This window comes from Otolemur garnettii, unplaced genomic scaffold (genome assembly GCF_000181295.1).
Source record: "Otolemur garnettii isolate 467f Iridium unplaced genomic scaffold, OtoGar3 scaffold00004, whole genome shotgun sequence".
Classification (NCBI taxonomy): domain Eukaryota; kingdom Metazoa; phylum Chordata; class Mammalia; order Primates; family Galagidae; genus Otolemur; species Otolemur garnettii.
The window spans coordinates 27,821,231-27,841,742 of NW_003852399.1; the positions used below are offsets into that span (position 1 = coordinate 27,821,231).

The window sequence follows — 20,512 nt, forward strand, 5'->3', positions numbered from 1 at the left end:
TGGCTGGCGCCTTAGCCGCTTGAGCCACAGGCGCCGAGCCTTTCCTTTTTCTTTCATCTGATAGCCTTTGCTTGAATTTCTGCTTTCCTAATTTAATTTTTGAATTCTCAGTATTAGATCAGCATTCCAGGACTGACCTGGCTACAAGCAGGAGGACTGGTATTGGTATAACTTCTTCATGCAGGAGACTCCTAGCAGTCCTCATTTCCTGTCCTTTTTGTAATGCTGTTAGTTTTCATATACATCAAGAAATGAAGGTATCTTCAGGTACTCTTTCCTATGTTATCTTCAATCCTGTAAGAAAAAGTGTATGAATTTACTTTTTCTGAAAATTTAGCTGTGATAGTGCCACTTTAGTGTTAGAAGATATGGTCAGGCTAATTCTTGAAGTATGTTCTGTGCTTTAGTAATGATGTTGATAATTTTAAAGATAAGAGAGATTTAATCATTTCATCAGTAAAATGTGAAATAAGAGTGACAAAGCATGTTGTGGACAAGAAGATTTTCTGGATTATTTTTCCGTTATCTTTTTCCTAGAGGTTTCATGGTTATTAGAAAGACGTACTTGTTACCATTACTCTTTTGAAGAGTTTATCTAACATGGTATTTTCATGTGGTTTTTAAAATATTTCTTTCCAGTTAACAGAAGATGAAATCGCAACCATTCTTAAATCTACATTGAAAGGACTAGAATATTTGCACTTTATGAGAAAAATACACAGAGATATAAAAGCTGGAAATATTCTCCTCAATACAGAAGGACATGCAAAATTGGCAGATTTTGGAGTAGCTGGTCAATTAACTGTAAGTTGATTTTATTTATTCTTTTGATTTTGCTTCTCTAATAAAATTTATGCCTCACTACTGATTCTGTGCCTTTCAATTTAAATTAAACATTAAAAAAAATAGATTTAAGGGGTACAAACTGAATTTTGTTACATGTATATATTGCATAGGGGTGAAGTCTAGGCTTCTGGTACACTGAGTAGTGTACATTGTACCCTGTAGGTAATTTTTCATCCTTCACTTAAGTTAACTTTAATAGTTTTGGGAACACGTCTAACTTACCTGTTCTGACTTGATTGTGACTAACCTTTAATAATTTCTTGAGGGGAAATGGAAAGAAATTTATAACTTTGTTATTTTTGTGGAGGAGCTATAATTAAGCTAAGTTTGAGTATTATGCACATTGAATATGAAAATAGATCTTACCTATCATGAGAATGACTTAGGTATGTTCTAAAAAAGAAGCTGTGTTGGTTCATTTCTTAGCTTTTATTGTGCTATCTTTAATGATTGTCCTTAATGATAATAATGGAGATAAGTTATTTGTGGACTCTTGGTTATTTTAGAATTCAAAATTTTAAAATATTTTGTGTTATAAGTTACTGGGATCTTAACAAAATTGTTAATTGCAGATATAATCTGTGATGTTGGAAGGTTTAACTTGTTTTTTTATAAATACATTTGGCATACAGATTGCCATTGTGTTTTGGTAGTAGTATTTATATCTCTGTAATGTTACTACAGGATACAATGGCAAAACGCAATACTGTGATAGGAACTCCGTTTTGGATGGCTCCTGAGGTAATTCAAGAAATAGGATATAACTGTGTGGCTGACATCTGGTCGCTTGGTATAACTTCTATAGAAATGGCTGAAGGAAAACCTCCTTATGCTGATATACATCCAATGAGGGTAAGAAAATTATGGTTTGCTAAAAATGTTGATCTTGTGTTGCAGTTTTAAAATAGTCATAGTATATGTCAAAAAGTAATGACTGTTAACTTCTTTCCCCTAAATTCTTAATTTTGAAAAAAGGAACTGAAGGATATGTTTATCTCTGCGATCATTGCTTTCCTCCCTCCAAAAATATACCTTTAACACTTTTCCTTGCTTTTCAGTAGAAGAAAGTTGGTAAATACTCTTTCTTCTTCAATTTATTTTCACAATGTGATAGTGGAAGACTTTGAAGAAACCAATTCTTATTGTTTCTTTTTTCTGAAATGTATACTTTTCTATATTTTTTGTTTCTCTCCTGGATCTTCTTTGGTCTGAGGATTATATTAATAAATTCTGATACTTTTTTCTTTCTCTCTCTCTTTTTTTCTTTTCTTTCTTTCTTTCTTTCTTTTTTTTTTTTTAGATTGATCTGGCTCTGTTGCCTGAGCATGAGGGCAGTGGTGCTGTCATAGCACATTGTAACCTCAAACTCCTGGGCTCAAGTGATCCTTCTGCCTCAGCTTCCCAAGTAGATGTGACTACAGGTGCATGACACCATGCTCAGCTAATTTTTTATTTTTGTAGAGGTGGGGTCTCAGTAAACTCCTGGCTTAAGTGATCCTCCCATCTAGGCATCCCAAAGTGCTGGGATTAGAGGAATGAGCCACTGTGCCCAGCCCAGAAATCCTAATTTCTAATATTGCTGTGTATCCATAAGGGAATTAGGCTTATTTTTTTAGTTATTACTTACTGAGAAAATGGAATTCCTGTTTCAAACACCATTATACACTTCTATTGTCTTCTTTTCTGGGATAATTTATGAGTTTGAAGTTTATATTTTGTGTATTTAAATCTAATGCCTATGTTTCAGGATTTTTGATGATATAGATTCATTTTGTTACTATGAATTCCAATTCATGATAGATAAGGACATTTATCTTTGTATACTTATTGCCCCCTAGTGGCTATAGTTTCTATCAATGAAGATAATAGGAATGAAGGGGGAAAGAGTGTATGTGTGTGTTGTTTGTAGCAAAGAGAGGATAATATCAGTGTGACTGGAGGAATATGTGATGTAAATAGATGGGAAGAAAAATAATGCAATATCTTCACTAATGCAAATAATGTAGTACCTCTACAGTATCTGAAGAGGTATAAAATGGAATTAAATTTGTTACTATAGTGCTGGGTTAAATTTTAATAATATAGGTAATAGGTACTATATTGAAAATACTTACAAATCTGTTTGCTGTATGGAAACACTTTGAAGAGAAAATTCTTTGAATAATGTAATTGTGTACAGTTTGTATCACCTTCCTTGTATAAATAAATGTCTTTTGTTGACACGAAAAATATAAATAGCACTATTTATTTTAAAATACTATGAAAAATAACAAGGTTAGCTTAAAAATAGGAACATAAATTCTCATTTCTTCTCAATCCTTAGTTATTTGTGGTGCTTTTAGTTAGGATGTTTGTAATCCACAAACTTGATGTATTTGAGTTTGAATTAGTAAGGTTTACTAAATATCCAAGGCAATTTAGCTAAGTTCCAGAGCTAAGATTTGCCATAGGGATTACATTAAAATATAATAATTATTTTTAGCATCCTGCTTCCTCCCTATGTTAATCTTGTTTTCCCAGCCAAGTGGTCCAGCATACTAAATTTGACTGTGCTAATAATCTCTCTAGCAAATAGCAGGAAATTGTAATATGTGACTCTGCCTTCAAGTATCTTAAAATATTATTTGGGAATTTGAATTAATATATGATTAAATAGTAAAAATATATCAGAAGATAGTATTTTTCTTAAAGACATATAAAAATATTGTATTATTTTATCTTCCTAAGATGCCTTGTTCACTTTTGTTTGTCAGTTTAAATCCTACCCATTTTTCACATCCCAACTCAGATTTTTATTCTTCTATATAGTCTTTCTTTAAAGTTGCCACCCAAGTATTTATCTTTTTCTTCATAATTTATATATAGGTAGTTTTTGACTCTATAATCCTTTGGACAGTTTAGTAAGTGTTGCTTTATGCATTTCCAAATACGATATAATTTTTTCAAGTACAATATAGTTTTAAGCTTCTATTTAAATGCCATATTATTTAACTTCTTGTATTTATGAATTCTTTTTTTTTTTTTTTTGAGACAGAGTTTTACTATGTTGCCCTCAGTAGAGTGTCGTGGTGTCATAGCTCACAGCAACCTCAAACTCTTGGGCTTAAGTGATTCTGGACTACAGGCGCCTGCCACAACGCCTGGCTATTTTTTGGTTGCAGTTGTCATTGTTGTTTTAGCTGGCCCAGGCTGGGTTAGAACCCTCAGTGTATGTGGCTGGCACCATAACCACTGTGCTATGGGTGCCAAGCTGTATTTATGAATTCTTACAGATTATTTAATTACAACTATTGGGAAGGTGTGAATATCATGTAGCAAATACGGTTTTTCTAAAATTCAGATCTTTAATAGAAAGCTCAAACTCTCATTGGTAACAAATACTGTTGTTGTTCTCCACTTCTGCTGCTTAACAGTTATCTGGGGAGCTTTGAAAAAAATTCTGAAGCCTGTGCTTTACCCTAAATTAATTAAATGAAAATCTCTTTTCAGTGAGGTTAGAGAGCAGATAAAATGGTAGCTAAAGCATGAGAAAGATGGTAGATTACGCAAATTAATGAGCGAAATATTGAAGTTTTCTTTTTAATGAAAATTTTTTATTTATTGTAAGAACTATATGAAATATCTTAAGTTCCATTTTAATGGACAAATCTGATTTTTGAAGAATTATGTTGTTTATTAAGATGACACAACTTGTCAGTGGCAGAACTAAGATACCAACTCAAGCTGGTCTACATTTTTGATTAGCCACCAAGGAAATATCCTTTGCATTTATATTCCAATTTTGTGCAAGTGGAGGAATGGCTAGCAAAAATAAGAAATGTGTAAACCATATCATCTAATCATTATAATTTTTATTTATAATAGAAAATTTCTACATTTTCATACAAATTGGCAGATTTTAATTTTTTATGTTTTGTTTCCTACCCAGTTTTTTTTGTAGCAATATAAGGTAATGAGATAACCAGGCATCTATAAAGTTGTCACAGTGGGATAAAGATGAGCAAAGAATGCTAGTTCTTTTAATATAAGTAAAGAATATTATACAATTTACTGCATGTAAGTGGCTATCTAGAACAAAGTTAGAGACAAGGTTAGGATATGACAGGCATACTTCCCTAGCCTCCGTTCGTATCCAGAGGGGTACCTACCTACTGTTGCTATTGACTGAGTGAGTGAGTATCCTATCCAGTCTTTCTGAAATTCCCTTTGTCTGTTCTCACAGGGTTCAGGCCCTCTCCACTAGGTACACATAATAGGAATACACCAGCGTTGACTTTTGGACTGAGTGAATTGGGACTTGGGTTCCTGGTCGTTTTCTCAGACTCATGTATTTTACCATGTCTAGTATTCAGGCCTGCTTGAAAACTATTCTTGCTTAGACTTACAAGAATTAGGGGCAAAAAGAGATGTAATGAGGTTGGGTGAATTAGAATAGAGTTGCTCCTTCCTTAATGGCCACAAATTAATATTGTGCTTGTCTCTGATTAAGGTTTTTTAAGGACATACATTTGGAGTGTCACAGCCTTAGGGATGTGAAAAATTTATAGACGGCACTAAATTAGACAATGAAAGTGATTAAATTACACTGGAAATCTGCAGTTAATTGAGAATAAGCCCTTTGGAGGTGTTAAGGATGAGGACATTTGTTTTATATGCTTTAGTTTATTAGTTTTTCAAAGATTGATACTTTCATCATTCCTGAGGCAGAATAAGAAGTACTTGAAAAATAGATATTTAGGGAGGAATTTTCTAGTGAAAAGAGCTTTTAAAAACACTGGATTTATTTGATGGCAAGGAGACTAAATTTGTTTTAATAGAACTTTTTTTTTTGGTAAGAAACTTGTAGTGTATGCAAACCTCATCTTCACTATGGTAGGTAGTAATAATCATCTTTCTAGTAAAGAGCAATGATGAATGGCACATTAAAACATATAAAGCTTTTAAACTTGAGAGGGATGAAAATCTGCATATAAACTTACACCCAGCTGTTAGATTAAAATTTATGAGTAATGGCAAATGGAAGTAAATCTGCTCAGATTGTTAAGGGAAACCATTTTTTATCAAAACATAGTTTATTTTAAAAAGCAAAATATGAAATCACTAAATTAATTTTGGTCAGTTAAATAAATACAATAGTTAAAAAAAAATTAGCTTTAGTTTCATCACTCCAGTCTCTGTCTACACCTTGAGATTACGTTCTCTTTGAGTGTCTTACCTTTGTTGTCTGTCTCATAGTTCTCTCTCTGAATTTCCCTTATCATTGGATTTAAGGTCCACTCAGTTTGATCCAGGATGCTCTCTTCTTTTCAAGATCCTTCACTTACTACATCTACAAAGATCATTTTATTTTATTTTTTTATAAATAAGGCCACATTTAGAGCTTCTGGGATTAGGACACGGACATATCTTCTTGGGTGGGGACACCATTCAACCCCTATAAGCTATTCTCTTCTTTCAAATGATACTATGTATACATATCTTTAAGATTAGTAATTAAGATTAAGAATCACTAATATGTAAGAACATTTTCCATTTTAACCATTTTTAAGTCCTATGTACAATTCATTGGCATAAAGTACATTTACACTGTTGTACAATTATCATCACTGTCCATTTCCAGAAAACTTTTTACCATCCTAAACTAAAACTCTGTACCATCAAACAGTAACTCTCCATGTTCTCTTGTCTCAGTATATTGTAGTCACTATTCTATTTTTTGTCTCTCCGAGTTTGGCTATTCTAAGTACCTTACACAAGCAGAATTATACGATATTTGTCTTTTTATGTGTGGATTTTTTAAAACCTGTTTCCATGTTGTAATATATGTAGAATTTTCTTCCCTTTAAACAATAATTGAATATTTCATTGTATACACACACACACACACATACACACACACACACACACACACCACGTTTTGTTCATCTGTTAACGGACACATGGATTTCTTTCACCTTTTGGCTGTCATGAATAATGCTACCATGAAATGGGTACATAATCATCTTCTTGGAGACCCTACTGTTAGTTCTTTCGGGTATATTCCTAAAGTAGAATTGCCTCATTATACAGACTGTGTTTAGTATTTTGAGGATTCTCCTTACTATTTTCCTCAGCAGTATATAAATTTCCAATTCCTTCACATCCTTGCTGGCACTTTTTATTTCCGTTTTTTCCTTTGATAGTAGCCATCAGAGTGTGTAAAGTATTTCACTGTGGTTTTGATATGTGTCTCCCTGATGACAAGATATGTTGAGCATCTTTTCATGTGCTTTTCGTATATTTGTGCATCTTCTTTGGGAAAAGAAGATGTCTATTCATGTCCTTTGTCCATTTTTTTTTTTTTTTTGAGACTGAGTTTCACTGTGTTGCCCTTAGTAGAGTGGCGTCACAGCTCACAGCAACCTCAAACTCTTGGGCTTAAGAGATTCTCTTGCCTCAGTCTCCCAAGTAGCGGGGACTACAGGCGCCTGCCACAACACCAAGCTAATTTTTTTTTTTTATTGTTGTTGTAGTTGTCATTGTTGTTTTAGCTGGGCTGGGCTTGGTTCAAACCTGCCAACTTCTGTGTATGTGGCTGACACCATAACCACTGTGCTACAGGCACCAAGCCCTTTGTGGGCTGTTTGACTGACTTCTCTCTAGTGTTGACCTGCCTTTTTCTCATTGCTAGTCCTTTGACTTTTTTACTGCTTCTGTTTACTATCCTTTCAGTTGTCCCCTCTATCACTTTTTCCACCCCAATTATGATATTCAGTCTAAGTCTCTTTGTATTTCTTCCTTTGTAATAAGCATCTTAAATAGTCTTTGAATCAGAATGGTTTTCAGTCTTGTGTATGTGTAAATGACTCAGTTGCCTATGAACAAGAGAACTGTTTATTTTTGTTTGTTCATATATATGTACTTTGCTTTATGTAGTGAATGTGTTCTGAAGAAATGGTGTAAATATTTAATCGTTGTAAATTAGCATTTTAAAATATTTTTGACTTAGTATTAATGTTAAAATGGAAGAAATATATATTTTAATGTGGAGGCAGGGAAATTCAGTTTGGGACCAATTGAGAGTGCATCTGCTCTCCTACATTTATTGTTTGGGTGAGATATATTAAATGTCATCTAGAGAGGCTCAGTGCCTGTAGCTCAGTGATTGGGGCGACAGCCACATACACAGGGGCTGATGGGTTCGAACCCGGCCTGGGCCTGCTAAAACAACAATGACAACTACAGCAACAACATCAACAACAAAATAGCCAACAGTTGTGCCTGTAGTCCTAGTTACTGAGAGGCTGAGGCAAGAGAATCACTTAAGCCTAAGAGTTTGAAGTTGCTGTGAACTGTGATGCCATGGCACTCTACCAAGGGCGACATGGTAAGACTCTGTCTCAAAAAGAAAAAAGTCATCTAGATTATTTTCAGTAGTCTTTTATTTTGGTTCCTCTTTTATTTTCTTCTACAAATATTTAGTGCACACTTTATCATGCACCAGTTGGGAAGTGATGGTAAGCAAAGGGGACATTCTAGTCTAGTGATAATTAACATTCTGTTGTTAGAATTATTTAGCTTCCTGTTTTATTTGAGAGAAAGGGGTTATTCACAATGTAAGATTATACAGTATAACAACTTTTATTCAGTTATGTATGTATGTATATATAAATTACATAGGATCCTAGGGCTACAGAAAATACTTTTATTATATTGTCATTACATACATCACTTGCTTTTCTCTCTTAAACTTATTCATAGCCCCTCCCTGTCTTTCCCTTAGCCACCTTTGCTTTCTTTGTCCCTGACAGGGAGGGTAGGCACATACTCACACCTCGGACCCCTCCCCACCTTTGGCTTTCTTTCCATGTGCTTTTCTTTCTTTTTCTATTGACTTTCTTCTCTCTCTTTTCCCTGATTTTTTAATTTTATTATAATTATTTATTTTTTATTAAATCATAGCTGCATACAGTAACCCATTTATGGGGTACAATATGCTGGTTTTATATATAATTTTAAATACTTAAAACAAAATGGTTTTCCCTGATGTTTTTGCCTGATTATTTTAGTTAATACCTTGGTTCTATTAACCAGTTTCAGATTAGAGATAGCCAGTGATCCAGGGGAATGGGACAAATTGGATTGTCAGAATTTCAGTACTACTTCCAGAGCATAGGTTTTTTTACTTCTTTTGAAAGAGTGCTTTTGCCGTGTGGTCCTGATAAACCTGGGAGTAAAGGCATTCCAGCCCCTAAGTTGGGGATTAAGGTTTATTGCAGTGACAGTTTCAACTTTGTCCAGAGTTGTTATTATTCTTAAAGAGATAAATAAGCAAAGAAAACAGAATCAACAGCTTTCAACTTCTCTTGGTTGAGCCTGCCGGGGTCACCTCTGAGGCTTACAGAGGAAGAGGAATTCCTACTCTTAGTCTGTATTCAAACCATACTGTTCATGTTGCCAGATGTTCTGTGAACATGATTAGTTTGGTAACTATCGAGGTAGCAATCATCATTTTCCTCCTGACATACACATTACATGAATATGAATTGTACTTTTTTTGAAGACATGCTTCCATTAGATATTGGTTAGGGTAAGACTTAACAAAAAGGAATTACACCATAATCCATCCTTTTAAAGGTTTTAATATGGGATACTGACAAATTCAACTTTTTTCTGTGTTTGTGTGGGAGAGCTTAGAAGAGAATTTAAATCAATTTTTTCATTGAAAGCATTTATACTTCAGACTTTTTTCATCTACAGTGTAAAGTACATTTCACACTGTGACCCATTATGCTTGGGTGCATGCACAGAAGTGAATCAAAATATGCATGAAACAGTATACTTATTTTTACTATTTATGATCCACTCTGATTTCTGTTATATCACAGCATTTTCTTCTTCTATTCTGCTTCTTTTTTTTTTTTTTTTTAAGAAATGATGAAGTTTTATTCTGCTTTTTTTTTTTTTTGCCTGGGGCTGGGTTTGAACCCTCCACCTCCAGCATATGGGGCTGGCACCCTACCCTTTTGAGCCACAAGTGCCACCCTTCTATTCTGTTTCATTCTTTTCTTTAAATAAATAGGCAGTTCAAATCCATTAAATTGGTTATCTGACCCAGTAGTGGTTTGTAACTTGAATTTATTTGTAGAGCAATTATGACTGAACCAGGCTTTAGAAATTTGAATTTTATCAATGCTGGAATGCTTCCGTAGTTGCTGCATCATAGTAGTATGACCTGGTATTTCAGACTTGTGCGTCCTGAATTAGTTTTGTTATCTGTGAATTAGTTATAATGGATCCTCATCTATTTACTTCATGGAGTTACTTGTGAGGATCAAAAGAGATAATGTATATAAGCAATACTTATAAAATATTAAATATCATATAAATCCTAGGTAGCTTTATAAAGTTACTTTTGAAGTCTCATATTGAGCTTATAAATTAGAGTTCTTATAGAAGGTGCCTATTTAATAATATTTATCTTTGTTACTTAAGAAATTTCAGGTTATGGGAAAGATCAAGTGATTGTTTTCATCCCCTAACTTTGTTGAAACACATCCACTAAGATGGGCGGTATTACGATCTTACTTAATATTACAGAAGTATCAAGAGAGTTACTGTTCTTGTGTTTGAAATTGCTAAGTGTCAATTTATTGCCAGCCAGGGTAGGTTGCTGAAAGCTTTTAAACTTCTGAGTATGGCTGCTGAGATGACTTCTGCAGCCTCTTCTGGAAAGAGTTTAGAAATAATGAGCCCATAAGGACAAAGATGTATTTTCTCTCTTTTCCAATGATGTTGAACGTATTTTCTACTTCATTTTCACCTGGACTGTGTATTAGCCCAGTGATAGAAAGTAGGATTCATAAGAGGATGGAATGAGTTTTTTCTTGGGCAGATAATTCAGTCAGTGGACCACATGAAATTACACTTAAATGTTGATGTTATGCACATGTTCATTTTTCTAGTAAGATAGTTCATAGTTTTTATTAAATGAAAATAATGACTCCTTGAAGACAGACCCAAAATGATGGAAACTTCGTACTCTTTTTTTTTTTTTTTCAGTTTTTGGCCAGGGCTGGGTTGAACCCACCACCTCCAGCATATGGGGCCAGCGCCCTACCCCACTGAGCCACAGGCGCTGCCCCGAAACTTCTGACTCTTAAAATCAGTGACCCTCAAGAGAGTTTCTTGTTATATATTAAGGATATTGTTTTCATTACTGTTTACTTTATCACAGCATATTACAGTTCTGCATTTTAATCTGGAATCATGTGTATATGATATCTATAATCTTCCCCCTTCATCCCATGTATTTTTTTTTTTTTTTTTTTTAGTTACGGAAAGTATAGTTTTAGGTAAGTTTGTTTACTGGCAGAGTTCCTTGTTGCACTGATTAAAAAATATTTTCTTTCTTTGAATTCTTCTATTACCTTATCTATACCTTTTCCTTTTTTTTTTTTTATTAAATCATAGCTATGTACATTAATGCAATCATGGGGTACAATGTGCTGGTTTTATATACAATTTGAAATGCTTTCATCAAATTGGTCAACATAGCCTTCACGGCATTTTCTTAGTTATTGTGTTAAGACATTTATATTCTACACCTAGTAAATTTCACATGTACCCTTGTAAGATGCACTGTAGGTCCACGTGGTCCCACCAATTACTCTCCCTCTACCCATCCTCCCTCCACCTTTCCCCTTCTTCTTGTCTATACCTTTTTCCTTCCTTTGAATTCTCCTATCTCCTTATCTATACCTTTTTTTTCCCTCCCTTCTTCCCTCTCTCCCTCTTTAGTAGTAGAGATGGGATATTGCTTTTTCTCAGGCTGGATCTGTAACTTTGTTTATGGCATTTTTAAAGTTACTATATATTATCATAGTCTTATTTTCCCTACTAGATATAAGTGTTTTTTTTTTTTTTTTAAGACAGTCTCGCTTTGTGCTGTGGGTAGAGTGCTGTGACATCCTAGCTCACAGCAACGTAAAACTTCCTGGGCTCAAGGGATCCTCTTGCCTCAGCCTTCCCTCGTAGCTGAGACTACAAGAGTCCACCACCTGGCTAGTTTTTCTATTTTTAGTAGAAATGGGGTGCTACTCTTGCTCTGGCTTGACTCAAACTCTGGAGCTCAGACAGACTAACTGCCTAGGCTTCCCAGAGTGATGGGATTACAAGTGTGAGCCTAGATCTAATTTTTAAATGCAAGTATGTTTCCTCTTTGTGTGTCTAATTGAATCAGGCACAGTGATTTATACATAAGCGCATCCAATAAGTATTTTTGGTGAACATGTGTTATTGTCCCTTTCCCATCACAAAAATAATTCTATAGTGTTAATATTGAAATATACTAAGCTCCAATTTTTCTTTTTTACAATAATAAGTATTATACTTACTAATTTGAATGACAGTGTAAAAATTAAAAAAATGAAAGAAATTAAATGCTAAATCAAATACAACTTGAAAGGTTTATCATTGCTTGTAACTTGCTGTTTAAACCATACTTAGCATAGTTTACTTAAAATTTATATTTTAAATTAATGTAACTTATATTACTTATTATTTGATCCTTTAGATTCTGTTCCTTATTAAAGGATCAGAAAGAACACCAATGGACACCATTAGTGTTGACCTCTGTTTATAATAGCTTAGGTTTGCTAGTTGGGGATATAATTGTTAAGCATTGTTGAAGATTTGTATCCTAAACGTAAGTGTGTAGACTTATGATATTGATCATAGTAAGTTTTATTTTAAACCAGTCATTGTAACCATTTGTGCTAGAGTCCTAAGCTAGTATTTATTTTAGAAGACATAAAGATAATAGCTAGGTGTGTGTAGGTTGGAAGGAGGTATGCCGAGGGCAGGTGTTAACTCTGTAATTTCATGTGTATAACAATTAAAAATTCATAATATTTTTGGAGGAAATGCTGTCTTCATCAAATTTGGCTTTTGAAATTATGTCTTGGCAGACATATTTTTAAAAATGAGGATAGGTAAGACATACCTGATTTACAAATCAAATATACATTTTAGTTAAATTCCTAGACAATAGATGTCTTCAGCTGTTCAGCTTAATAGAAGACTATATTAATTACAGATTAATTATTTGATTATATTAACAGCTTTAAATATAACTTTTTTGTGAATAGAACCATATTCATTACATCTGGGATCATTTAAATAGCATAATTACATGTAGTTGTGCTATGTAATGAAAAGGAATAAATGATCAGAGGTGATTTTGTAAGCATTACAGTAAGTAACTTATAAACTGAAGGTCACCATTTTAATTGGAAGGCTTGTGTATCTCTTGAATTCTGTAATCAAATGAATGCTATCAAAGGAAGAAGTAATTTATTATAACATAACAATTGTGGCTTACACTGAACATATGTTCCTGTTAATAAGTTGCTTCATGATCTTTAAAGACTTGTATGTAGTTAGTACATTTTGGTTCATTTGATACCCATGTTTTTTCTTCATTTTTATTAGTGAGTTGTTACAGTGGTTAACAAGAAATACACAGATTTAAGTTGCAATAGTTTTCTCAGGGTTATATGATCTAACTTCACAAGCTTCTTGAACATATGTAGATGCTTTCTATTTTGCTTTAGTTATGACATACAATTGATATAGGCAAGCATGAAAGCTTGGGCAGATTTTCATTGCTTTTTCTGGATCTTGCTCAGGTTCTGTGGTATTTATGTAAAGCACAATTTTGTTACTTGGGAATGCATGTTGAAATTATCATGTGCACTATTTTGCTGTAGGCCCGTTGGCACTGCCACAAAGGTAATATACTGCCAGTAGGCCATTTCCTTGTCGACTGCATTTACAATTTAATAGAAATATTACATGACTTTTTAAACAAGTGTTTTGGCAGGGAGGAAATGGCAGATTCCATACAAACAAGCATAGCTTCCTTTCCTTAACCACACTGTAGCTACTCAAGAAATTATTGTTGGTTTCAAATTTGGGGCTTAGGGGTGGAATGGGAAGTCAGGTTGAAACAGGAATGACATTGATATTTACTATAAAATAGTTATGTATTTTTAACTGCTGAATTTTATTATAATATAGTTTGAGTGAATGACAACTAATATGTTTCTGAATTAGAACTAAAATTATTTTTATGTAGTTCATCTGGCTGGGAATACTTTGTTTTGATTGGTTGAAAAGGTTGGGACCACAGATGGGCACTAAGATAGTAATACTGCTTTTCATAATTTTTTAAAAATAAGTTTATAAGTTTTGACTTTACTGTGTTAATTGGTCCTTCATGACACACTTGCCTAAGAACTACTTTGGTTTTTTTGTATGTTTGTTTTTATTTTTGTTTTCTTTTTTGGGTGCGGCTGGGTTTGAACTTGCCACCTCAGGTATGTGGGCTTTGAGCCAGAGGCATCACCCATTTTTTTTTTTTTGAGACAGAGTCTCACTTTGTTGCCCTAGGAAGAGTGCTCTGGTGTCATAGCTCACAGCAACCTCAAACTCTTGGGTTCAAGTGATCCTCTTGCCTTAGCCTCCTGAGTAGCTGGGACTATAGGCACTCACCACAATGCCCAGCTAATTTTAGAGGAGTCTCATTCTTGCTTAGGCTGGTCTCAAAAGGGATCCTGAGTTCAGGGATCCCACTGGCCTTGGCCTCCCAGAGTGCTAGGATTACAGGCGTGAGTTGCCGCACCTGGCCAAGCCTATCAGCTATGATTATATATTAAGGAAGGATGAATCACTTTGGGGGTTAGAGAGTATATGAAGGAAATTTGGTAGCCTTTGTTAACACTAACATGAAACATTATAGATTTTTATCACATCTATTATTAGAAGTTATTTGGAAGTTAGTCCATTCTGTTTCTCTCTTATTTTATTTAGTTTTCTGGATCTTAAAGTATTTGTAGTTTAAGATAAAATGATACCCTCTTTAATTCTGATTACTTCTGCAAACTGTCTACAGGAAAAATTTTGTGCTTTACTTTTCTGCCTTTATTGTGTACACATTCCACTTTTAGTATAGATCCCAACTTTTTCTTCTGTAGGGAAAGAGGCCATTTTATAGTTGGTCTTTTCTCCTTTCTTTTCTTATTTCTTCTGATTTCTTAGCCAGCATACCTGGCAGCTATAGTAAGTTAAGCTGCTGTGCTGTGGTAGAGGCTGGCATTGGGTGTGTTCTTATAGCCATCATAGCATTGGCTTTTGTTATTTTCCATGTTTCAGTTTGTTGCTAATGATGACATATGGACATCATATGTTCCACAGGGTACTGTATGAAGCCAATTTGAACTGTTTCCATTTGCCTCAAGTCCAATCATGATATTTATTTTTCCATGGCACTTACCCAGATTATCCATACCTCCTGCTTAGCTGTGTCACTGCCACCATAGACTGTATTTCTTCTGATTGCCTCCATTTTCTCACAGTATCTAATTGCTTTTCCCCTCTTAGCTCTTTTTGCATAGCATTGATTGATGTTTATAAATGATCCCAAGGTCTTTTAGATAACGGATACTCAGGTGCATAGTAGTATGATAATTCAGCTAGTTTTTGTTTATACATAAGGAAAGTTTTATATCCAGTCTCATTGGCTGGAATTGAATATTCTCATGGAAAAATTAGAAGGGCAACAATATGATTTTAGACAGTATCAACAATAACAGCAATGTGAGCTCAAGAGTACCTTTGATCCTAGATGCTCAGAGTTGTGTACGTACATCTTGTTTGTTTTCTAGTCATCTGTAAGGGCATTTTTAGGTATTGATTTTAAGAATACTAATAAGTCAGCTGTTGTCCTTTGGTAATATTCAGCGAGCTAACTTTTACAGTGACTGGAAAGCTGTGGCTTTGAGCCTGTGGTTTTGCTGGAATTTGTTTACTCATTCAGCAGATAATCACTAAGCACCTACTATGTGCTAGGGATATAGCAGTAAAAAAAGGGAGACATTTCTTTTTACCAAGTTTATATTCTACTGAGGGAGAGAGATAATGTAGAAAAGAAATAAATATCTAGTCTGTTAGATAGTAATAAGTATTACAGTAGGAAAAAATAAAGCAGGGAAATGAGATAGGGTGGGGTGGAGTGGTGGATATATTGTGTTGGATTGCCAGTGAAGGTCTCACTGAGAAGGAAATACTTGAATAAAAATCTGAAGGAAATTAGGTTCTCTGGGTGTAGAATATGCTAGGTTGAGGCAACTAACTGCAAGTTCAGTGGTGTTAAGTGTGTGTGTGTGGGGGGGTATGGTGGCTTCTGGTTCAAATCATAGAGGCTTAAAGGCTGTAGTCAATGCTTAGGCTTTAATTCTGAATGAAATGAGAAGTTACCAGGGATTTCTGAGTAGAAGAGAAACATGAGAAGAGCCAGAAGGGTGATAAAGGTAGAGTCACATGGACCAGTTAGGAGACTTTTGCATAAAGCAAGCAAGAGATGATGGTGATTTGATGGGTTTTGTAGTAGCAGTGAAAATAGTGAGAAGTGTATTAACAGGATTCGTTGATGGATCAGGTACATCAGAACAATGCTAAAAAGTCTCACTGCACAGCTTTTGAAGATGGTCCTTTAATACTCTGTCAAAATTGAAAGGCAAAAATTGAACAGAATATATAGAGTTTATTCTTCCAAGAAACTCTTCTATAAATGTAATGTATGTTTGTTATAGAAAGGAAGAAGGATGTAAAGGAAGAAAGCAAAGTATGAGAAGAAGATAAAAATCACTTATACTTAGAGATTTACAGTTAACTTTTTGATATATAGTCTTGTTTGCTTTGTATGTCTGCTATGCCCGTGAGTACATTGTACTGGTTTTTGTTTTGAATCATGAGATTATATCGTTTTATTATTTTGTGTTTTATTTAGCACTGTATCTTGATGACTTCTTTATATCTTTATGTTTTTGAGTCCTAAAATATTTTAAGAATTGCTTAAATGAAATAATTTCACATACAGTCTGCTTTTATGGCAAAGAAAGTGAGTAGTTTCTTTAAGACAAAGCAGAACAACTTAGGTGAAGATGCCATTGTTAGTCATTATTCTAAAGTATATAAAATGTCCTTTTAATTTTTCATACTCATATTATCCATTAATTATCATAAATTGTGCTTTTTAAGAATTTATTCTGATGATAGGTTTTTAATTAAGGTATGGCATTATCAGTTCTCTGTGGATTTCGTTTTTCTATTTCTTTTCTAGAAATATTATTTTTACATAGGATTTTAAAAACTGTTGGAGGAAATTGTTTTTTTTTTAGCCTTGAGAATCTGATGTTTACATTGCAATTTATACATCCTATCTCTAACTTTGTATCAGTAAGCAGTTTTAACCAGCTGAATGATTGCATCAAGCCTAAATAATTAACCATATCAGAAAACATGCAATTAATAATGAACAGATTTCTAGATACTTCCTTCTAGCAGTACAATCATTTTAAAAAGAAAACATTCTAAATGTTTTTTTCATTTAAAATGTATTTCACATGCCAAAAAATACAAATGTGGTCTTCTTAACCTTGAACACTGATACATGTGTGTGTAGTAGGGAGCATTCCTCTAGTGCTAGCTGCTTAGTTATTTGGGTATGTGGAATTGTTCTCCAACTACCTGACTTCTAGTACCTCCTATGCTGATGGTGTTCTGCATTTTAAGATGTTTAACAAAGTTACAGGAAGAGAAGTTCTCAAAAGTTTCATTTTTGAGAAAGGGAAAGGATGAAGGACAGAAAAAGAAGTACCTATAGTTGGAGGAAGATGGTGAAAAAGAGGCCAGAGAGTAAGAGAAGAATTATGAGAGTTTCAGCCAGAGGAGAAAAGAGATTTAAGGAGGATGTGATTGATGGTCTTTCGCAAATGTTTGTCTTCTTTTTTGTTTTTAGTTTGGGTAGTATCATGGTTAACTTCCAGGAGTGTAATCAGTCAAGTGGTGGGGCAGACTTCAATTTCTGAGGGCTCAAGGAATAAATAGAAGGTAAGGAGGTAGAAGCAGACTGAGTAGTCTCTATTTAAAGTGTTTGACAGCAAGGAAGAGAGAAATTGGGAGGAAATTTCAGGGTATGAAGGTCCAGGGAAGATTTTAATATGATGAGGAGACTTAATTTGATTTTAGAATGAGATGAAGGATCCAGGGGAGAAGATTAAAGTTGTAAGGAGCGGGGCCAAGAGTGATAAATAATGAAACGAGGCACTATTCAGGTAGAAGGAAATGTGATTGAGGGTGTTAAGTGCTTGTTATTAGTGACAAGGAAAGTAGATTTAAGGTATGTTCTATTTACAACATGCTCATGCCCTAGACTTCAAGTGCTGTATTTTAAATGGGCTCCTCACTTACTACTGTGGAAGCAGTATGAGCTATTCTATATGGTTGCTAGACTTAGGCAGTGCCAGTGAGTTGAAGGGCAATAATACCTTTGCTAGGCAGAGATCGGCTTAGGAGTCCTGGTTAGCTGTAGTGGTGGTTCACTTACTTACAAAGTATTCAGAAGCCTGTTAGCATCTGTTTTCTGACTTGCTCTAAAAATAATTCAGACTGAAACTAATCACTGAAAGACTTACCCTACTTAAAATTATGGTAAAATATTCATCAAATTTACCATTTTAGTTATTTTACATTGTTATACAACCATCACTGTCATCCATTTCCAGAACACTAACTTTTTTTTTTTACTGTAGTAAAATACATATAAAATTTACCATTTTAACTATCCTTAAGTGGCATTAAATACATTCATATTATTCTTCAACCATTACCACTGTTCACCTTTAGAGCTTTTATTCAAAGATTTATAGAACTCATAAAAATGTAAGAAATCACATCTCTGTGTTGAGGGTAAATCATATTTACATCATTTCAAGAAGCTAGCTGACATTTTTGCTTTAAGATCTTTACAGAAAAAGATAACACAAATATATTTTTATATAATATATAGTTAGAGAGTTCTTTATCATAGTATATATGGTGTAATACTATTAACAGTCTTGGCATGGTCTGGGCATGGTGGCTCATTCCTGTAATCCTAGTACTCTGGGAGTCTAAGGCGGATTGCTTGAGCTCAGGAGTTTAGACCAGATTGAACAAGAGTGAGACCCCATCTCTACTGAAAAATAAAATAGAAAAATTAGTCTCGAGTTGTGGTAGACACCTATGGCCCCAGCTCCTTGGGAAGTTGAGGTATGAGGATCTCTTGAGCCCAAAGAGTTTTAGGTTGCTATGAGCTACGATGATGACAGGGCACTCTACCCAGAGCAACTGAGTGACACTCTGTTTGTTTGTTTTGTTTCTTTCTTCCTCTCTATGTCTCTCTCTGTCTCTGTCTTTCTGTCTTTGTATGTGTGATACAGACTCTGCAGAATGTTTTATTTTGGACAAGTCTTGTTCATTTTTTATTCACTATTTTTATTCACAAATCACTTTATATGGTTTTTTTTCACTTCTTAAACATTTGGCTGCTTTAAGAAACTTGACCTAAACTCTGTGCTTTTGAACCAATAAAGGTTACATGCATCATGCCCGAATTCTTTGAATGATGTCAACATATATTTGAAAGTTTATTCTAATAATTTAATTTTGTATTAAAATTAATGATATTTCTCTTTTTTGTTGTTTATAGTTATAATCTCCATCAGAAACCTTTTATAGCACATGTAATGGAAATTTATAAAATAAACATTAGGCATGACCAAAAAACCAAAGACAACTGCCTTTAAATAGTAAGGCAAATATGTAAAGTAAAGAAATGGAAAATATGAGTTATTCTCTTGTTTTTGGAATATTTCTTGTTTTTTCTTTTGAGATATTTGTAGAGAATGCCTTAGGGTTTCTTTCTAGTAGCTTTTTTATTTGAGAAGGAGGGTTTTCAAACTCAATCTCTTGGCTGCTATAATTGGGGGAAATTATAGTAATTTCTTCATTTGTAGATATGTTCTCTAGTATAGTATAAATGTTCCAATTAGGCATGTGAATACCTTTTTCAATTTATACTTTCTTTTCCTTCAAAAAAGGAAAAAATCACAATTGATTGTGATTTTATGTCCTTTCTTAAATTTACTTTTCCTGAGCTGGTCCAGTCATTTGTTCCCATTTTTATACTCCATTATGAGGAATTTTTCTGATTCATCACAAATTGGACCCTCTATTGAATCTGGAAATATGTATGTGAGTCTTTCAGTGGTGTTTTTCAGATTACTTTATTTAAACATGTGAGTATAAAAATATAATATTTAGTTGTGGGGTTGAACTTAGAAAATAGTTCTTTAGTTGTCATTTTGTGCATATCTATACTTTTCATGATTTAGCTCAATTTTTTTCCCTAGATAGTTTAACACATAAGCACTGTATATCAAAATAACAGAACTTGGATAACAAGCAGCAGTAAATATACAAAATAAATTCTTAGTTGCCAATTTTCATATATACTTTCTGAGTATCTTTTTAGGTGAAATGAGTTCATGGTAGATGATTTACATAATTTCATGCTGAATTTAAAAGATTAAGATGAATACTTAAAAGGAAACATAAAACTCTAAACCTCTGCATTTGAATTTGTGAAATGTAACATAGTATCCTATACTAGTTCATGGGTCATGGATAGTTACTATAGCTTACATTTATTGATCTCTTTTTATATCCCACCATTGTTCTACCCATTTTTTGACAGTGTTAATAGTTTATTACTTTTTCTAAAATTTAAATTTGTTGAGAGGAA

General features: G+C 33.8%; 1 protein-coding gene across 1 annotated transcript in view; it reads left to right on the plus strand.

Annotated features, from left to right (window-relative positions):
* The window catches only part of STK3 (serine/threonine kinase 3), a 276,275-nt gene that overhangs the window by 80,581 nt on the left and 175,182 nt on the right, over window positions 1-20,512 (plus strand). The window contains exons 5-6 of the mRNA XM_003782452.3: window positions 640-804; window positions 1,531-1,698. Of these exons, the coding sequence (XP_003782500.1) occupies window positions 640-804; window positions 1,531-1,698 (333 nt within the window). The remainder of the gene's footprint in view (window positions 1-639; window positions 805-1,530; window positions 1,699-20,512) is intronic.